The 19580-nt window shown below is 44.3% G+C and overlaps 1 protein-coding gene across 1 annotated transcript in view; it reads left to right on the forward strand.

The window, feature by feature from the left end:
* LOC137519319 (solute carrier family 22 member 13-like) overlaps window positions 1-19580 on the forward strand; it is a 64871-nt gene that overhangs the window by 11477 nt on the left and 33814 nt on the right. The window contains exons 3-6 of the mRNA XM_068238269.1: window positions 207-361; window positions 4814-4982; window positions 11444-11564; window positions 12789-12883. Coding sequence (XP_068094370.1) covers window positions 207-361; window positions 4814-4982; window positions 11444-11564; window positions 12789-12883 — 540 coding nt within the window. The remainder of the gene's footprint in view (window positions 1-206; window positions 362-4813; window positions 4983-11443; window positions 11565-12788; window positions 12884-19580) is intronic.

Raw genomic sequence — 19580 nt, forward strand, 5'->3', positions numbered from 1 at the left:
ACCTGTGCATAGGTGAGGCTGCCTGCAAAACATGCACCGTTGGGGAATCACGAGGAAAGTTTTGAGAAACACTGATGTTGTGGGGGGAGCTGTTCTATAGCAAATGTATTGATATTATTAACTGATTTGTCTTAGGCACCCTGTTTTCTTTTTAATTGAAACTACATTTAGAACTTGTTCAGAATATGTAATACTTTGTTTTAAAGGATTGGAAGGCGTCCGATCATCTTAATCTCACTGCTCATGAATATGTCATTTGGTGTTGGAGCAGCTTTTGCGTCCCATATTTACGTCTACATGGCCTTGCGTTTTCTTGTGGGAGCTTCTGCATCCGGAGTCATAAACAACAGGCTTGTGTTAGGTAAATGCTTTGAGTCTATTTAAAGCTATTTTCGTTACCTTTTAACTGAAATCAGGGCTGGATTTACCCTAAGGCACTGTAGGCAGGTGCTTACAGGCAGAGGCGGGACAAGGTCCTCCAGCACCCAAGGCTGAGACACCAAAGTGCGCCCCTCCATCCCTGCCACCCCAGCCGTCACACACTGATTGCTATTAGACTAAGAGGTGCCACAGGGCCCACAACCTCCCCAACACCTTAATATCTAGTTATCTGGCTTTCAGTCACTGTCATGTATCCTCTTTTGTTATTTCTTTCTGCTTCAAACACAATTAGGAATGACAGCTGAATGAATTGTGCGCCCCCTCCTACACCGCGCCCTGAGGCTGGAGCCTCTCCAGCCTATGCCTCGGCCCGGCCCTGCTTACAGGCGTCTGATGATGGAAAGGCGGCTCACTTCCCTCTCCTAGTGCCTCCCTCCCTCCTTCTCTATGCAGATTCCTGGTGAGAATGTAAATGAGTGGTTACTCGCCTAGCTTTCAGATCTCCCTTCAATCAGGGCCACCTCTAGCTACCTGATACTTGGGGGCAGCCGTAGCTACTTAATACTAAGGAGCACCTGTAGCTACCTATGACAGGTAAATGACAGCTGGGGCAGCCAGCACACTTGCAGTGCAGTTCGGCAGGTGTTTGTAGGTTCATGGAGGGCAAAGTCTAGGATGCCACGACATCTGTGCCTATAGGCTCCTGTGAAGGAAATCCGGGCCTGACTGAAATCTTTCATATGAAGTAGAGGGGAAGGCAAAACCTTTCAGGTTTATGTGAAATAGCCTACAGAAGAGTTAACATTTCTTTCATGCTCAATCACAAGAAAATGTATGCGTGCTCTACGCCAAGCTTAACCCTTTCAAGTCTAGCTGTGCAATGGGGGCAATGGGAAGCCTCCCCGAGGCGCTCCTGGATAGTGCTGTATAGCATGAACTAATTCCCGCAGGGCAACCGCTTCGCGGTATTGGTTTTTGACCCTGCAAAGTTTGGCATGCGAAAGCAGATGCATTTCTGCATGAGCATGTCTCATGATAAGCCATTTTAGCCAGATTTGCACAGCTAGACTTGAAAGGGTTAAGCTTGGCGTAGAGCACGCATACATTTTCTTGTGATTTAACATTTCTTTCAGACCTGTATTGTTCTTGATGATGCAGAGATGTAACCAGTGGCATAGCTAAGGAGCTCTGGGCCCCAGTGCAAGTTTTACATTGGGCCCCCCCAAGCGTTCTGTACATAACAATTGATACGGTGCACCAAAACCTGCCAAGGACAACCACAGTGTCAGAGGTGCAAGAAGGGGATGGGGAACAACTTGTTAATGATTACTACTATTCAAATCATCTAGAAAAGTGATTATTACCAGCAAAGGACCACTAAAGAGGTAATACTGCAGTTAAGAAAAAAAAACTCAGGCCCCTCTGGCTCAAGGGCCCCAGTGCCGTCACAACCGCTCCACCCCCTGTTGCTACACCACTGGGTTTAACATACTGCAAAGTAAATGTAAAAATGTTATGACTGTCATTGGAGTAGTTCCCCCATCCATGTTATGCAACCCTTCCTCTACATACCCAAGAGTCCCCTCTCCTATGTGGTGCTTCCCTTCCTCTATGTATGCAGCATGTCCCTCTCCCATGTGGTGCTGCCCTTCTTTTATGTATGCAGCATGCCCCTCTCCCATGTGGTTCTGACCTACTTTTACGTATGCAGCATGCCCCTCTCCCATGTGGTGCTGCCCTTCTTTTACGTATGCAGCATGCCCCTTTTCCTTGTGGTGCTGCTCTTCATCTACGTATGCAGCATGCTTCTCTCCCATTTGGTGCTGCCCTTCCTTTTCGTATGCAGGAGTCCCCTGTCCCATGTGGTGCTGCCCTTCCTTTACATATGCAGCATGCGCCTCTCCCATGTGGTGCTGCCCTTCCTCTACATATGCAGCATGCCCCTCTCCCATGTGGTGTTTCCCTTCCTTTACATATGCAGCATGCCCCTCTCCCATGTGGTGCTTCCCTTTCTCTATGTATGCAGCATGCCCCTCTCCCATGTGGTCCTTCCCTTACTTTACATTTGCAGCATGCCCCTCTCCTATGTGATGCTTCCCTTCCTCTACGTATGCAGCATGCCCCTCTCCTATGTTATGCTTCCCTTCCTCTACGTATGCAGCATGCCCCTCTCCCATGTGGTGCTTGCCTTCCTCTACGTATGCAGCATGCTCCTCTCCCATGTGGTGCTTGCCTTCCTCTATGTATGCAGCATGCTCCTCTCCCATGTGGTGCTTGCCTTCCTCTATGTATGCAGCATGCTCCTCTCCCATGTGGTCCTTCCCTTACTTTTACATTTGCAGCATGCCCCTCTCCTATGTGGTGCTGCCCTTCCTCTACGTATTCAGCATGCCCTTCTCCCATGTAGTGTTTCCCTTCCTCTACATATGCAGCATGCCTCTCTCCCATATGGTGCTGCCCTTCCTCTATGTATGCAGCATGCTCCTCTCCCATGTGGTCCTTCCCTTACATATGCAGCATGCCCCTCTCCCATATGGTGTTGCTGTTCCTCTACGTATGCTGGAGTCCTCTCTGCAATTACCTGATTACAGGGGCATTGTTTGCAGTTTGCCTCTCACGCCCCATCCTACCACTGCTATGTGAACTGGGAGCGACAGCTATGGTATACTAAAAATTACAAACAGAGGTGAGCAGTACAGCCAATGTCAGGGTTCAATGCTATACTACAGGCATGCTATACTACAGGGGGCATAACAGGTAGCCCTCGAGTGCTTTCACTGCCAGGGAGACTACCCAGAACTACTACCCAAAAGAAATACATACACAAGAAAAGCCAAATGCTCACTCCTAAACAACACCGGGCTATTTAAAAAATCACCAGATTAAAACCAGTCAGCAAATTTAACCACTTCATGCATTGTAGACATTTATAAATGTTTTATTTGTGCACCAAAAGTGCAAATAGGACATTTAGATAAACACCCTATCCACTGAAATGCAATTATACACAAGGTGGCTGGAAAGCGCATGCACATTCCCATGCATTTTTTTCCCTTCAGCCTATGGCATGAAGAGGAGGCACAGCACATGCAGATGTACCTGCACCTGATGTACCAGATATAGCAAAGGCAGAAACTATTAAAGTATCTCCTCTAACATAGAGGCCTGGTGCACACCAAAAACCGCTAGCAGATCCGCAAAATGCTAGCAGATTTTGAAACACTTTTTCTTATTTTTGTGTAGCGTTACACCTAGCATTTTGCGGTTTTGTGAAGCGTTTTTGGTGTAGTAGATTTCATATATTGTTACAGTAAAGCTGTTACTGAACAGCTTCTGTAACAAAAACGCCTGCAAAACCACTCTGAACTGCCGTTTTTCAGAGCGGTTTGCGGTTTTCCTATACTTTACATTGGAGACAGAAACGCCTCCGCAATCCAAAAAATGCCTCACCCCGGGAGTATGCGTTTCAGCAAAACGCCTTCCGCTCTGGTGTGAACCACCCCATTGAGATACATTAACCAAGCGTATCCGCAAGCGGCTGCAAAAACGCCAAAAGACCCGCTCGATGTGCACCAGCCCAGAGAGAGACATTGCTTAAACATAATAATGCAGTAATGGGATAAGTGGGGCATTGTGTGCAGGTTGCCTCTCATGCCCCCTCCCAACCTATGCTATGTGAACCACCGAATGCTCAAAGTTACAGAGTTGAGTAGTACAGGCGGGGTCCTACGCATTGTCACCATCTGGGACCACCTCTTGCATGATATACCCCAGCGGGCAGAGCAGGTAGCCCCCCCCAGTGCCCTTCCCACCAGGGGAGGATGCCCAAAACTACTACCAAGAGAAATCCCTTGTATATGTATTTCTTTTGGGCAGTATTTGTGGGTTGTCTCCCTGGTGATAAGGCCAGCGCTATGGAAGATGTTGGCGCTATATAAATATACAATATTCCAGCTGCCTCTAATTCCAGCTGTATGTCGTATATTGATAGGTTTCACTGTGTTGTTATTCTACTCCTCCCCCTTCTCTTCCAGGTACAAATCCCACGCAATTGTTCATCAGTTCAGCCTCCCACCTGCTGGCCACAAGTATCTTTGGGCTGCAATTTGGCAGTGTTTGTAACCCCAGATTTGCTGTGAATGTCAGCGTTTGTAACCCCACGCCTGTTATTGTTTGACATGTGCGGATGTTACCCAGAAGAAGAAAAAAAAAAACAATGGAGACACCTGCTATGCAGCCAGGACAGGAGCAACTAACGTGGTGAATTCAGCGCCTTCAGCTTCCCATGTGAAAGGGGCCTTAGTCAATTGCATTTCATGTATTTTATTGGCAGGCACTACATAGAATTGCAATATCATGTAACAATTTTACTATGTTTAGCAATAAAAAAAGCAGAGTGATTTTTTTTAATTTATGTATATTTTTATTTCAGTGGCTGAGTGGGTGGGATCATCACAGCGGCCCTATGCCACCATTAGTTCCCATGTTTCCTTTGCATTCGGACAGATAGTTTTGGCAGGAATTGGTTATGGCATCAGAAATTGGAGGATCGTGCAGATTGTTTGCTCTGCACCAATTGGCCTATTATTTGTCTACTACTGGTGAGTAAAAGTGTTGCTAAAAATGACAAAAAGCAACATCCTGAACTTAGAATGTTAAAATGTTGTGATATTTCACATTTGATTAAAGTGGACCTGAACTCAGAACATCCTTTGTGCTCTAAAAGATACCCAACGACATGATGATAACCTTTAAACAAAAAACATTTCTTTGTTACACCTGATACAAATGCTAAAATAAATCTGCACTGTTTCTACTACCTGATTCACAGAAGCAGACATATTGTTAACCTCCTGTTCTTTCAAATGGCCTTATCTGCCATCTCTGCCATAGGCAGTCATGTGACACAGGGGAGAGATGAGATTACAATTTGTGATTAGACACAAATGAGGGGGAATTAACTACTGAAGGACCATGGTGATTGAAATCTACAACCTGTTTTGGTGGTTACCTGGCTGGAAGGGCATAGATTTCAATCACTGCCGCAGCGCATATCCGCCATTTTCGTTGCTCCCTGCCGATCTCGCCGCTGAATCACAACATCTCTCACCACAGCTCACTTGCTCTGCCTGTCTCTATGATGGCAGAGCCATGTGAGCCGGTCAGGAGCTGATTTCATTGGCTCCTGGCCATGTCTATCAATGTAAGCCGCTCCCATTGGCTTACATTGATAGACATGGTCAGGAGCCAATGAAAGCGTCATAGAGACAGCAGAGTGGATGTCAGGAGGATCCTGGCGTGCGGCGGTTACGGCAGTTGCGGTGGGTATGCGCAGCAATTCGTCGGGATTCTGTCTGTATTGTACCAGTTGTCTCTGGTCCTTAAAGGGGCAGAGACCGCTGGTACTTAACCTATTTTGGTTCCTGGATGTAGAAACTACGTCCAGGAACCATGCGCGCTACCGCGCGCTCCCGTGGCCGATCGCGCGCGTGCACGCGCGCTCCCGGCCCGCGGTTCGTTAGCCAGGCAATCAGTGAATCAGGCTATGGTGCCCGATCACTGATTCCTCTCCCCCGCTGAAAAAGCGACAGCTTCTCTCGGAAGCTTCGCTTTTTCTGACTGTTCCCTCCCCGATGCGTCACTCTAAGCGTGTGTTATGCTTAGAGTGACGTCATGTAAACAAACTCATGGCCGCCATCTTGTGGCCAAAAAGTAAAACTACAACAAAAAGTAAAAATCATTTAAATCAACACACAATAACATTAAAAAACTATGGTTTACATCCCACCCTCCCAAAAATACCCAAATAAATGGTTTAATATAAAAAACCAAAACATTACAATAAAAAAAAATGTAAATATTTACCTAAGGGTCTAAACTTTTTAAATATCAATGTAAAGATGAACTATTTCTATATTTTTTTAATTTTAAACTTGTAAATAGTGATAGATGCAAAACGGAAAAAAATGCATCTTTATTTCCAAATAAAATATTGTCGCCATACATTGTGATAGGGACATAATTTTAATGGTGTAATAACCAGGACATATGGGCAAATACAATACGTGAGTTTTAATTATGGAGGCATGTATTATTTTAAAACTATAATGGCTGAAAACTGAGAAATAATGAATTTTTTCCGTTTTTTTCTTATTCTTCCTGTTAAAATGCATTTACAGTAAAGTCGCACTTAGCAAAATGTACCCCCCAAAGAAAGCCTAATTGGTGGCGGAAAAAAAAAGATATAGATCAGTTCATTGTAATAAGTAGTGATAAAGTTATAGGCTAATCAATGGGAGGTGAACATTGCTCAAGTGAAAACGACGGAACGCGAATGGGTTAAAGGAAAACTTAAGTCAAATTAAAAAAATGACATTTACTCACCTGGGGCATCCCTCAGCACCCCGAAGCTGGATGGTGCCCTCGCAGCCCCGCTCCGATCGTCCTGTCCCCGCCGGCGGCTACTTCCGGTTCGGCGACAGCCGCCGACAGGCTGGGAACGCGGCTGATTTTCCGCGTTCCCAGCCGCTGCTATCACCCTCTATGCTGCTATAGCGTCTATATATACTATATATACGTTCCCAGCCTGTCGGCGGCTGTCGCCGAACCGAAAGTAGCCGCCGGCGGGGACAGGACGATCGGAGCGGGGCTGCGAGGGCACCATCCAGCTTCGGGGTGCTGAGGGATGCCCCAGGTGAGTAAATGTCATTTTTTTTATTTGACTTAAGTTTTCCTTTAAGTGGTTAAACAGGCTAAACTCTCTCAATACATACATGGTAATTTATCTATGTATTTCTTCAGTCTTGTGCAAGATTTCAGGTCCACTTTAAAAATATTGCAAATGCATTTATCGGGGCTACATAAATCAGTTTTCAACCAGCTATGCTTGCCTAAAAATGTCAATAAGTAATAGAATTTGCATACCTCCCAACTTTTTGAGATAAGAAAGAGGGAAAATTTTGCCACGCCTCTAACCATGCCCCACTACACACCTCATTATGCACATCACAAAAAATTCTGAAACAAAATATGTACCGGTAGTTTTTTTTTTTTCGTTCAAACCACACTGGTTCTTTCTATCATCATTAGCTTTCCTTCATTTTAACATGAAAATACTGGAATATCAATTTAAATGGTGGAAATAAAGTTTAGAGTCAATTAAACACATTTAAAAAATACACATATTTGCACAAATCTGTACATCAGTCTTGAAAGAGGGACAATTGAAGAAGAAAGAAAGACAGAGAGATTTGGTTCTGAAAGAGGTACTGTCCTAAAAAGAGACAGTTCTGAGCTATGCATTATTTTCAACCAGTTTCCATGCAGTGTCTAAACCAGGGTGTCAAAACTTTTTAAGCCAAAGGCCATATTGCCAGTCTTGAGAGTGTTAGGGGGCCGAACTAGCGAAATTAACCACTTATGTGGTTTGCGATGGTATACCTACATCTTCTTCATTTCCTGCTCAGGAATGTAGATATTCGTCATTGGCTGATGATGGGGTTGCTCCCGCGCGGGTACGTGCCGCTGCCCGTTAGTGGGGAGATAGATGAATGGGAACGCAGTCTAAGTCCCCGTCTCAATGATCGTGGCCATCAATAAGATGCTTGCGTCATTGTATCCTCCGGAGTAACACGTCCAAGCATTACTTTCTGTTTAGCGTACTTAAAGTATGCTAATAGAAAATAATGCGCAAGGACATCTTATGGCCAAATAGTAAAATTACACCTACATTCATTTTTTTTTTTTTTTATAAAAAGTCCCATTACATTTAAAATTAACCCCTTAGTGCCCAACCTCTCCCATTGTTACCTAAATACATAATATGCTTATTGAAAAAAAACCATAAATAGTTACCTTAGGGACTGAACTTTTTTAATATGTATGTCAAAAGGGTATAAATGTTATTTATGAAATTATGGGCTTGTAATCAGTGATGGACGCAAAATTGAAAAAATGCACCTTTTTTTTCAAATAAAATATTGGCACCATACTTTGCACTAGGAAATATTTTAAACATTTTAATAACCGGGACACATGGGCAAATAAAATGTGTGGGTTTTTAATTACAGTAGCATGTATTATTTTAAAAATATAATGGCCGAAAACTGAGAAATAATGAATTTGTTCCATTTTTTTTTCTTATGTTTCCTGTTAAACTGCATTTAGAATAAAATAATAGTTAGCAAAATGTACCACCAAAACAAATCCTAATTAGTGGTAAAAAAAAACAAGATATAGATCCTTTTATTGTGATAAGTAGTAATGAACTTATAGGCGAATGAATGGAAGGAGCGCTGAAAGGTGAAAATTGCTACAGAAGGGTAAAAACCCCTCCATAGTGAAGTGGTCAAACACAATTTTAGCTGATTGCCATTAGGTACCATATGCCTGTGACATTTTGTCAAATAAAACATTTCCATGGGAAATACCGGATGTACCATGTGCAGTTAGCATGTTCCTTTCAGTATGCAGGCATAGTTCTGCTGGCATAGTGGCAGCTGCTAATCAGTGGCTGTTACTGCTGCTGACATAGTGGCAGTGGCTTATCAGTGGTTGCTACTGCTACAGTGGTGGCTGATAACCTACAGGCGAGCTAAGGAGAAGTCAGAGCGACAATACTTGGTGGCCCCTGCATGCAGCACTACAACAATGGCCTACGGGCCGCATGGAATGAATAGTTGTATAGAGCTTTGGAAGCCACCACAAAAGACTTGATAGGCTGCATTTGGCCCCGGGCCAGACTTTGGACATGCCTGGTCTAAACTATGACCCAGACAGCAATGCCTCAGTCATTTCTTCTTCTTGCACGAGCGAGGTGCTGCATGGAGTAGTAAACATTACAACCCAAATACAAATGTATGCAGCTTGAAAATGGACCAAATTCCACCTCACTAAAGCTGCTAACAGGAGGCGCCCAAAATACTATAAAATAATAAAAAAAATGTTCAAAAGTAGGTAGACTTACCTTCAATAAATGTTTCACAGTTTATTGAAAAATGTCATCTAGGAAGGTAAGCCAACACATCTACTTTTCAAAAGTTTTTTATATTATTTTCTGTCTTTTTGGCGTCTCCAGCTTTTTTTTGTGTGTTTACCCAGTTGGGGAGGACTGAAATTTTAACTTTGATTTTAAAATGGATATTTTGGAGCGGCCATCACACCTACAAGGCGAAGTTGGGACCTCACTTCATCACACGTGGTTATACTGGTTACCTATTTGGCAACCACAGAGTGAGCATCCAGTTTTTTGCTTACTGACACTTTATTGTTTTACTAAAATGCTACACCTGATTGGGCTCCCAGTATCCCTATGTCAGGAACCGGCCCGCGGCACGCCTGCGTATACGGTTCCCGACTACGGGTTTGACCAGATCGAGAGGGGAAGCAGCCTTAGCCAAGCTAAAACAAGGCTGTGACCCCTCAGAACATTTCTCACTGCCACCACTAGCTGTTGCTAGACACTTCCACTCTGCTGTCAAGTTACTCGCACTGGCGTTTTCGTACGTTGGGTCAGATGCGCGCTTTAGGCCAACATATGACAAACGCCCCACACACACGCACAATTGCAATCTTACACTGTAGTGAAGCAAAACCACTAACAGTCATTCCGAACGATACTGTTAGCCACTCCGGGACTTCCCACTTTGCTGTCGAGCGCAGAAGTGCCCCATACACACAATGCAATTTCAATCTTATACGGTAGGGTTGCTCAATCATACAATCAGGCATGGACTTATACACAGTTACACTTCAGTCTCTTCTAGGCTATGAGTGTTAGTTTAGTACAGCAGAAGTCAAACGTATTAAATACCGATTTAATATTCCAGGAAAAAAGTGGAACAATGCAGAAAATAATATATACAAAAGATTTACAAAAAAACCAAGTAAAAAAGTTACAATGATACACACACGAAAAATTGCAAAAGTAACAGGGAAATAAATGTGCCAGTGTATCGATCTGGGCGTTGTTTGCGGGAGAACGCACTTTCTGGTCAGGAACCAGGTTAGTCCTAGCGTTGTGCTATCTCCAAGAACTACGAGTTATGACTATCCTAGCTACTGTTTTATAGCAAATTTAGTGGCCCCAGGCCACCCCAATGTCCAGGTCCAGGAATATCCAATTTCCTGTTTAACGCATGCAACTTCAAAGCGTTCCTGTTTTAGCTTGTGAAGTTTGGGGTGAAACTATCGTCTAGTACATACATCAAAAGATTGTATTTTGGGTGAAGCTTCCTGGCTGTCATGTAAATTTCAAACATTCCTGTCCACTTTGAACTTAGCAGACTCACTTAGTCGGATAGTGTTTTGACCAACAGGCAGCCGTCTACATTAATACAAAAGATCAATGCAATGCCCCACATTTGCAGGGTGCCAGACAAAAGGGAACCTAATTACCTGTTTCTGGCTGTCCAGAGGAACTGTATGCTAATGTCGGTCTATTGACACACACACACAATCACATTAACAGTCCATGAAGCTAGCTGCCAATACCTTCAAAGCCAGACTGGCTGACATAACACACAGCAGATAGAAAAATGACAGAATATGTTCCTGTATTATCCATAACATCAGTCACCAGCACCACAATATATCACCACACCTTTGTTCTCTTTTTTATATCTCCTCATAACCAAATTCCAGCACAGTGGGATGCGATTGATCCTTTTTGAAGCTGCATACATTTGCATACAAAATGTACAAATGTTCATTGACCATCCTTTTTTACCAGTCTTTCTGTACATTTTGATCATCAGAGTGCTGTATTATTGTCCTCTGTCTGGGCTACCCAATACCAGTTCCTATGTTTGCCCCTTTGGCTTAACCTTACATGACCAGATCTATGGCTGATTTCGTGGCTACATGATTGTTCCAAGCAATTTTCCATGCGGTACTTGATTGGACAGGACGGCCAGATCAATATACGGTACACGTTTGTCAATTAGTTCTGTCACTGAATCTTGCATTCCCAAGGAAACCTTCTGCTCTTGTCTCTTAATGTTGACTCCCAAAGCTTCGAACCCCAGTGTGCAACTGTCATTTTATACTAAAATGTATTGTGCAGGGTACTCCCCGAATCAGCCAGGTGGCTTTTGACAAAAGGGAAAAATGAAAAAGCCACGGAACTCCTCCAAAAAGCAGCAAGAATGAACAAGAAGGAGTTTTCAGAGAAACTACTGACACAGGTGATGACAAGGGAAGTTACAATAATTACAGTAATTTACATGCTGGCAGCTCTACAGTATAACTTTTGCAGCTTTAATTTTTGGAATAGGCAATTGGCCATGTTTCATGTTGTTTGTTTCCAAGTTGATCTAATATTACAAATGAAAATACAGTTAAAAAACTAACCATTGGTTAAAATTGTTATCTCGCTAAAGCAAGCCAAAGAATAAATCAGCAAATAAAAATAAATAAGGGTTGGTTGGTTGGTTGGTAAGTTGAGAGGTTTGCGTTTTTGGGGCGTGGTCTGTAGTTACGATCTATCCAGTCATAGCTCATGGCCCTGAGGAATTTTGGTATTAAGTCTAGTTTTTGAGGCAAGTCTCAGAGATGGTTTTAGCCGTTACTTATACTAAAGTATAAACTGTTTAAACATCTTTAAATGAGGGTCTGGTCTATAACGCAGTTTGCTTGTATTTTTGATTGACCCCATTCTAAAGTGAACCTGTATGGAGAAAAACAGTAAATGTTAGATTCTTACATCAGTAGAAGAATGAGTCTGTATAGTCCTGAGGCTTCCCTCATCATCCTTGACCCCACCGATCCAATGATGGGATCCTACAAGCAAATCCAACAAGGGCTTGTTAAGATATGCGCTCATCATGCTACTGTTTGCGTACAAGTGTGGCCAAAGTAGCACAAAGCCATTAGTGCATGGCCTTTTCCTTCATGCACAAGTGGCTTCATGCTAATGTGCAGGCGCATATTGTATTTGTGCAGTACAGCCAGGGCCGGGCAGAGGCATAGGCTGGAGAGGCTCCAGCCTCAGGGCGCAGTGTAGGAGGGGGTGCACAATTCATTCAGCTGTCATTCCTAATTGTGTTTGAAGCAGAAAGAAATAAGAAAAGGAGATACATGGAAGTGACTACAAGCCATAGAACTAGAGATTAAGGTGTTGGGGGCCCTGGGGTGCCTCTAGTCTAATAGCAATCAGTGTGTGACGGCTGGGGTGGAGGGATGGAGGGGCGCACTTTGGTGTCTCAGCCTTGGGTGCTGGAGGACCTTGTCCCGGCTCTGAGTACAGCTGTGCCTATACATGGTAGCCACGAAGAAGCAGAAGGTCCCGACTCCTGGCCAGCAGAAGTTGGGTTGAAGAGGACATGGGAATCTTCTTCACTATTCATCACATACATATTTTAAGACAGTATACCAATTCTTAAATTCTTGTATAATATTCTGTCTTCAAGCTACAAGAGGCAAAAAATAAGAAATCTGGAAACATGATAGACCTCTTCCGGGTCCCAGCTTTAAGAAAAGCGACATTTGTAATGAGTACTTTGTGGTAAGTATGAATGCAATGTAAATGTTTACTACAGGCAAGGAAAAGATCCTTATTTATCATGACAGATCCCCTAATGTACTACAACATATTTTAGTTCCAATAGATCATACACACAATGAACAATTCTTGATGTGGTCACTTGATACTTCTGCTCATTAAAATGATGCTACCTAGGAGGATGGGATGTCAGTCTACAGGCAGACTCTGCTTCCAAGCTGAGAGTGAAGCTGAGATTTTCATGGCGCTGCCTACTGTCAATCACAATGCTGGTCTCAGGTTTGTGTTGCTGAGCACCTTTTGCTTGTCATATGCTCAGTTTCCATCATGCTTTGTAATGTGACAACAGCAAGTCTGACACCCTAGTAGTAACATGAGCAGATATTATCTCCTTCTGAGACCACCAATAGTAAAATCCTGCAGCACTTGTGGCTGCTTAAAGTGGAATAAAACCCAGCATTTCCTCTTTGCTCGAAAAGGTTATTTAAAGCATATAACATACTACCACAATTGTTTTTTAAGCAGAACAGCAAGGGTTAAACACAGGACTTACTTTTTCATTAGCAAGCTCCCTGCAGGGAGATCAGCATCCAAACTGGTGATAACATTATCTTGTGTTTACTTAATTGTAAATTCCCTGACTGTGCAGAAACTTCTTCTAATGTGTCCAAAACTGATATACTACTCAGAAATTTTGGATACATTACAATATAAATACATCAGTTATGAATAAAATGCAATTGCAGCTTTCAGAGCAAATAAAACTGTTCTTTGGGAACTTGTCATTTATAAATGAATAATAATACTTATGCACAAAAGCAACCATGATAACTGTATGGGATATAAAAAGTAGGAACACACATTTTTATTGAATATTATGTCAGAGTTTAATACAGTTTTAAGCTTGATGTGGACTAGACCTGCTCCGTTATACAGGACACGATCACGGATCCCCGCCAGCACTAAACTCAGCTTTCTAATGACAACTCTGTACCACTATCATCAAAAAATTGCAAAAATGCATAAATATGTGCAAAAATATGTAAAAATGTACAAAAATGCAAAGATCGATTGCAGGGCAAGGGCCAATTACAGTAAAAGTGCTACAGTGCAAAAGTGCTGTTAATTGGTGCAAAAAAAAAGGCACTTTTGCACTTTTATCTGTAATTGGCCCTTGCCCTGCAATTACAGTTTACCGTATTTGTGGACACTAGGCAGCCAAGTAACATTGTTATCAGAAACCAATCTGTGGCAAATGTAGTACACATTTCAGGAACGCTTATTCTTGACAGTATGGGCCGTTTCGAACTGTGGGCGATTGGGGGGTGATTGTTCTGCACAGTGGCGATCAGCAAAGCGCTAGTGCAGTGTCTCCCTTTGGGCTGTTTCACTCTGCTGTGTCGCAATATGTAAAAGCTTGGCATCCAGCATTTTGTGAGAGATCTCACTGTAATTCTTGTTCCCAGAACAAGAGTCGCAATGGCTGAAAAATCGGCAAGCCAAATTGCAATCGCTAGTGCTTGGCGATTACCTTTTTCAGAGTGAAACAGCCCTAAATGGTTTGTCTTTGTGTAATGAGTTTCTATACTTTAGTGTTTAACCACATAACGACCGCCCCCAGCCGATGGGCGGCGGCAAAGTCTGGGCCCAAACGACCGCAATACGCCCATCGGCGGGGGCGGCTGCGGGAGTGGCTATGCGGCGATCGCGTCATTCGTGACGCGATCAGCCGCCGGGGACTGGCTCCGCCCCCCGTTCGCCGTAACCCGCCGGCCGTTCGGAAGCGCCGGCGGGTTACTGGCATCCGGATCGCCGCTGCAACAGTGTATAATAGGCTTTGTAATGTATACAAAGCCTATTATACTGGCTGCCTCCTGCCCTGGTGGTCCCAGTGTCCGAGGGACCACCAGGGCAGGCTGCAGCCACCCTAGTCTGCACCAAACACACTGATTTCCCCCCCCCCTGCCCCCTGATCGCCCACAGCACCCCTCAGACCCCCCCCTGCCCACCCCCCAGACCACTGTTTGCACCCAGTCACCCTCCTAATCACCCATCAATCACTCCCTGTCACTATCTGTCAACGCTATTTTTTTTTTAAGTCCCTAATCTGCCCCCTACTCCCTCCTGATCACCCCCCCCACCCCTCAGATTCTCCCCAGACCCCCCCCAGACCCCCCCCCCCCCGTGTACTGTATGCATCTATCCCCCCTGATCACCTGTCAATCACCTGTCAATCACCTGTCAATCACCCGTCAATCACCCCCTGTCACTGCCACCCATCAATCAGCCCCTGATCTGCCCCTTGCGGGCAATCTGATCACCCCCCCACACCAATAGATCGCCCGCAGATCCGACATCAGATCACCTCCCAAATCCATTGTTTACATCTATTCTCTCCTCTAAACACCCACTAATTACCCATCAATCACCCCCTATCACCACCTGTCACTGTTACCCATCAGATTAGACCCTAATCTGCCCCTTGCGGGCACCCAATCACCTGCCCACACGCTCAGATTGCCCTCAGACCCCCCCCTTATCAATTCGCCCGTGCAATATTTACATCTGTTCTCCCCTGTAATAACCCACTGATTACCTGTCAATCACCCATCAATCACCCCCTGTCACTGCCACCCATCAATCACCCCCTGTCACTGCCACCCATCAATCAGCCCCTAACCTGCCCCTTGCGGGCAATCTGATCACCCCCCCACACCAATAGATCGCCCGCAGATCCGACATCAGATCACCTCCCAAATCCATTGTTTACATCTATTCTCTCCTCTAAACACCCACTAATTACCCATCAATCACCCCCTATCACCACCTGTCACTGTTACCCATCAGATTAGACCCTAATCTGCCCCTTGCGGGCACCCAATCACCTGCCCACACGCTCAGATTGCCCTCAGACCCCCCCCTTATCAATTCGCCCGTGCAATATTTACATCTGTTCTCCCCTGTAATAACCCACTGATTACCTGTCAATCACCCATCAATCACCCCCTGTCACTGCCACCCATCAATCACCCCCTGTCACTGCCACCCATCAATCAGCCCCTAACCTGCCCCTTGCGGGCAATCTGATCACCCACCCACACCAATAGATCGCCCGCAGATCCGACATCAGATCACCTCCCAAATCCATTGTTTACATCTATTCTCTCCTCTAAACACCCACTAATTACCCATCAATCACCCCCTATCACCACCTGTCACTGTTACCCATCAGATTAGACCCTAATCTGCCCCTTGCGGGCACCCAATCACCTGCCCACACGCTCAGATTGCCCTCAGACCCCCCCCTTATCAATTCGCCCGTGCAATATTTACATCTGTTCTCCCCTGTAATAACCCACTGATTACCTGTCAATCACCCATCAATCACCCCCTGTCACTGCCACCCATCAATCACCCCCTGTCACTGCCACCCATCAATCAGCCCCTAACCTGCCCCTTGCGGGCAATCTGATCACCCACCCACACCAATAGATCGCCCGCAGATCCGACATCAGATCACCTCCCAAATCCATTGTTTACATCTATTCTCTCCTCTAAACACCCACTAATTACCCATCAATCACCCCCTATCACCACCTGTCACTGTTACCCATCAGATTAGACCCTAATCTGCCCCTTGCGGGCACCCAATCACCCGCCCACACCTCAGAACGCCCTCAGACCCCAGCCCTGATCACCTCGCCAGTGCATTGCTTGCATCTATTTCCCCCCTCTAATCACACCTTGAGACACCCATCAATCACCTCCTGTCACCCCCTAGCACACCTACCCATCAGATCAGGCCCTAATTTGCCCCGTGTGGGCTCCTGATCACTCGGCCAAACCCTCAGATCCCCCTCAGACCCCCTTCCGATCACCTCCCCAGTGCATTGATTGCATCTATTTTCCCCTCTAACCGCCCCCTGAGACACCCATCAATCACCTCCTGTCACCCCCCTAGCACTCCTATCCATCAGATCAGGCCCAATACATCCTGTCATCTAAGAGGCCACCCTGCTTATGACCGATTCCACAAAATTTGCCCCCTCATAGACCACCTGTCATCAAAATTTGCAGATGCTTATACCCCTGAACAGTCATTTTGAGAAATTTGGTTTCCAGACTACTCACAGTTTTGGGCCCGTAAAATGCCAGGGCAGTATAGGAACCCCACAAGTGACCCCATTTTAGAAAGAAGACACCCCAAGGTATTCTGTTAGGTGTATGATGAGTTCATAGAATATTTTATTTTTTGTCAAAAGTTAGCGGAAATTGGATTGTTATTGTTTTTTTCACAAAGTGTCATTTTTCACTAACTTGTGAGAAAAAATAAAATCTTCTATGAACTCACCATACCCCTAACGGAATACCTTGGGGTGTCTTCTTTCTAAAATGGGGTCACTTGTGGGGTTCCTATACTGCCCTGGCATTTTAGGGGCCCTAAACCGTGAGGAGTAGTCTAGAAAACAAATGCCTCAAAATGACCTGTGAATAGGACGTTGGGCCCCTTAGCGCACCTAGGCTGCAAAAAAGTGTCACACATGTGGTATCGCCATACTCAGGAGAAGTAGTATAATGTGTTTTGTGGTGTATTTTTACACATACCCATGCTGGGTGGGAGAAATCTCTCTGTAAATGGACAATTGTGTGTAAAAAAAATCAAAAATGTGTCATTTACAGAGATATTTCTCCCACCCAGCATGGTTATATGTAAAAATACACCACAAAACACATTATACTACTTCTTCTGAGTACGGCGATACCACATGTGTGACACTTTTTTGCAGCCTAACTGTGCTAAGGGGCCCAAAGTCCAATGAGTACCTTTAGGATTTCACAGGTCATTTTGAGACATTTGGGTTCAAGACTACTCCTCACGGTTTAGGGCCCCTAAAATGCCAGGGCAGTATAGGAACCCCACAAGTGACCCCATTTTAGAAAGAAGACACCCCAAGGTATTCTTTTAGGTGTATGATGAGTTCATAGAAGATTTTATTTTTTGTCACAAGTTAGCGGAAATTGATATGTATTGTTTTTTTTTTCACAAAGTGTCATTTTCCGCTAACTTGTGACAAAAAAAAAATCTTCTATGAACTCACCATACTCCTAACAGAATACCTTGGGGTGTCTTCTTTCTAAAATGGGGTCACTTGTGGGGTTCCTATACTGCCCTGGCATTTTAGGGGCCCTAAACCGTGAGGAGTAGTCTAGAATCCAAATGCCTCAAAATGACCTGTGAATAGGACGTTAGGCCCCTTAGCGCACCTAGGTTGCAAAAAAGTGTCACACATGTGGTATCGCCGTACTCAGAAGAAGTAGTATAATGTGTTTTGGGGTGTATTTTTATACATACCCATGCTGGGTGGGAGAAATCTCTCTGTAAATGGACAATTGTGTGTAAAAAAAATCAAATAATTGTCATTTACAGAGATATTTCTCCCACCCAGCATGGGTATGTGTAAAAATACACCCCAAAACACATTATACTACTTCTCCTGAGTACGGCGGTACCACATGTGTGGCACTTTTTTGCACCCTAAGTGCGCTAAGGGGCCCAAAGTCCAATGAGTACCTTTAGGATTTCACAGGTCATTTTGCCACATTTGGTTTCAAGACTACTCCTCACGGTTTAGGGCCCCTAAAATGCCAGGGCAGTATAGGAACCCCACAAATGACTCCATTTTAGAAAGAAGACACCCCAAGGTATTCCGTTAGGAGAATGGCGAGTTCATAGAAGATTTTATTTTTTGTCACAAGTTAGCGGAAAATGACACTTTGTGAAAAAAAACAATTACAATCAATTTCCGCTAACTTGTGACAAAAAAAAAAAATCTTCTATGAACTCACCATACATCTAACGGAATACCTTGGGGTGTCTTCTTTCTAAAATGGGGTAATTTGTGGGGTTCCTATACTGTCCTGGCATTTTAGGGGCCCTAAACCGTGAGGAGTAGTCTTGAAACGAAATTTCTCAAAATGACCTGTGAAATCCTAAAGGTACTCATTGGACTTTGGGCCCCTTAGCGCAGTTAGGGTGCAAAAAAGTGCCACACATGTGGTATCGCCGTACTCAGGAGAAGTAGTATAATGTGTTTTGGGGTGTATTTTTCCACATACCCATGCTGAGTGGGAGAAATATCTCTATAAATAGACAATTGTGTGTAAAAAAAATAAAAAAATTGTCATTTACGGAGATATTTCTCCCACCCAGCATGTGTATGTGTAAAAATACACCCCAAAACACATTATACTACTTTTCCTGAGTACGGCAATACCACATGTGTGGCACTTTTTTGCGGCCTAACTGCGCTAAGGGGCCCAAAGTCCAATGAGCATCTTTAGGCTTTACAGGGGTGCTTACAATTAGGCACCCCCCAAATGCCAGGACAGTAAACACACCCCACAAATGACCCCATTCTGGAAAGTAGACACTTCAAGGTATTCAGAGAGGAGCATAGTGAGTCCGTGGCAGATTTCATTTTTTTTTGTCGCAAGTTAGAAGAAATGGAAACTTTTTTTTTTTTTTTTTTTTGTCACAAACTGTCATTTTCCGCTAACTTGTGACAAAAAATAAAATCTTCTATGAACTCACCATGCCTCTCACTGAATACTTTGGGATGTCTTCTTTCCAAAATGGGGTCATTTGGGGGGTATTTGTACTATCCTGGAATTTTAGCCCCTCATGAAACATGACAGGTGC

Source organism: Hyperolius riggenbachi, chromosome 5 (genome assembly GCF_040937935.1).
Source record: "Hyperolius riggenbachi isolate aHypRig1 chromosome 5, aHypRig1.pri, whole genome shotgun sequence".
In the NCBI taxonomy this organism is placed as follows: domain Eukaryota; kingdom Metazoa; phylum Chordata; class Amphibia; order Anura; family Hyperoliidae; genus Hyperolius; species Hyperolius riggenbachi.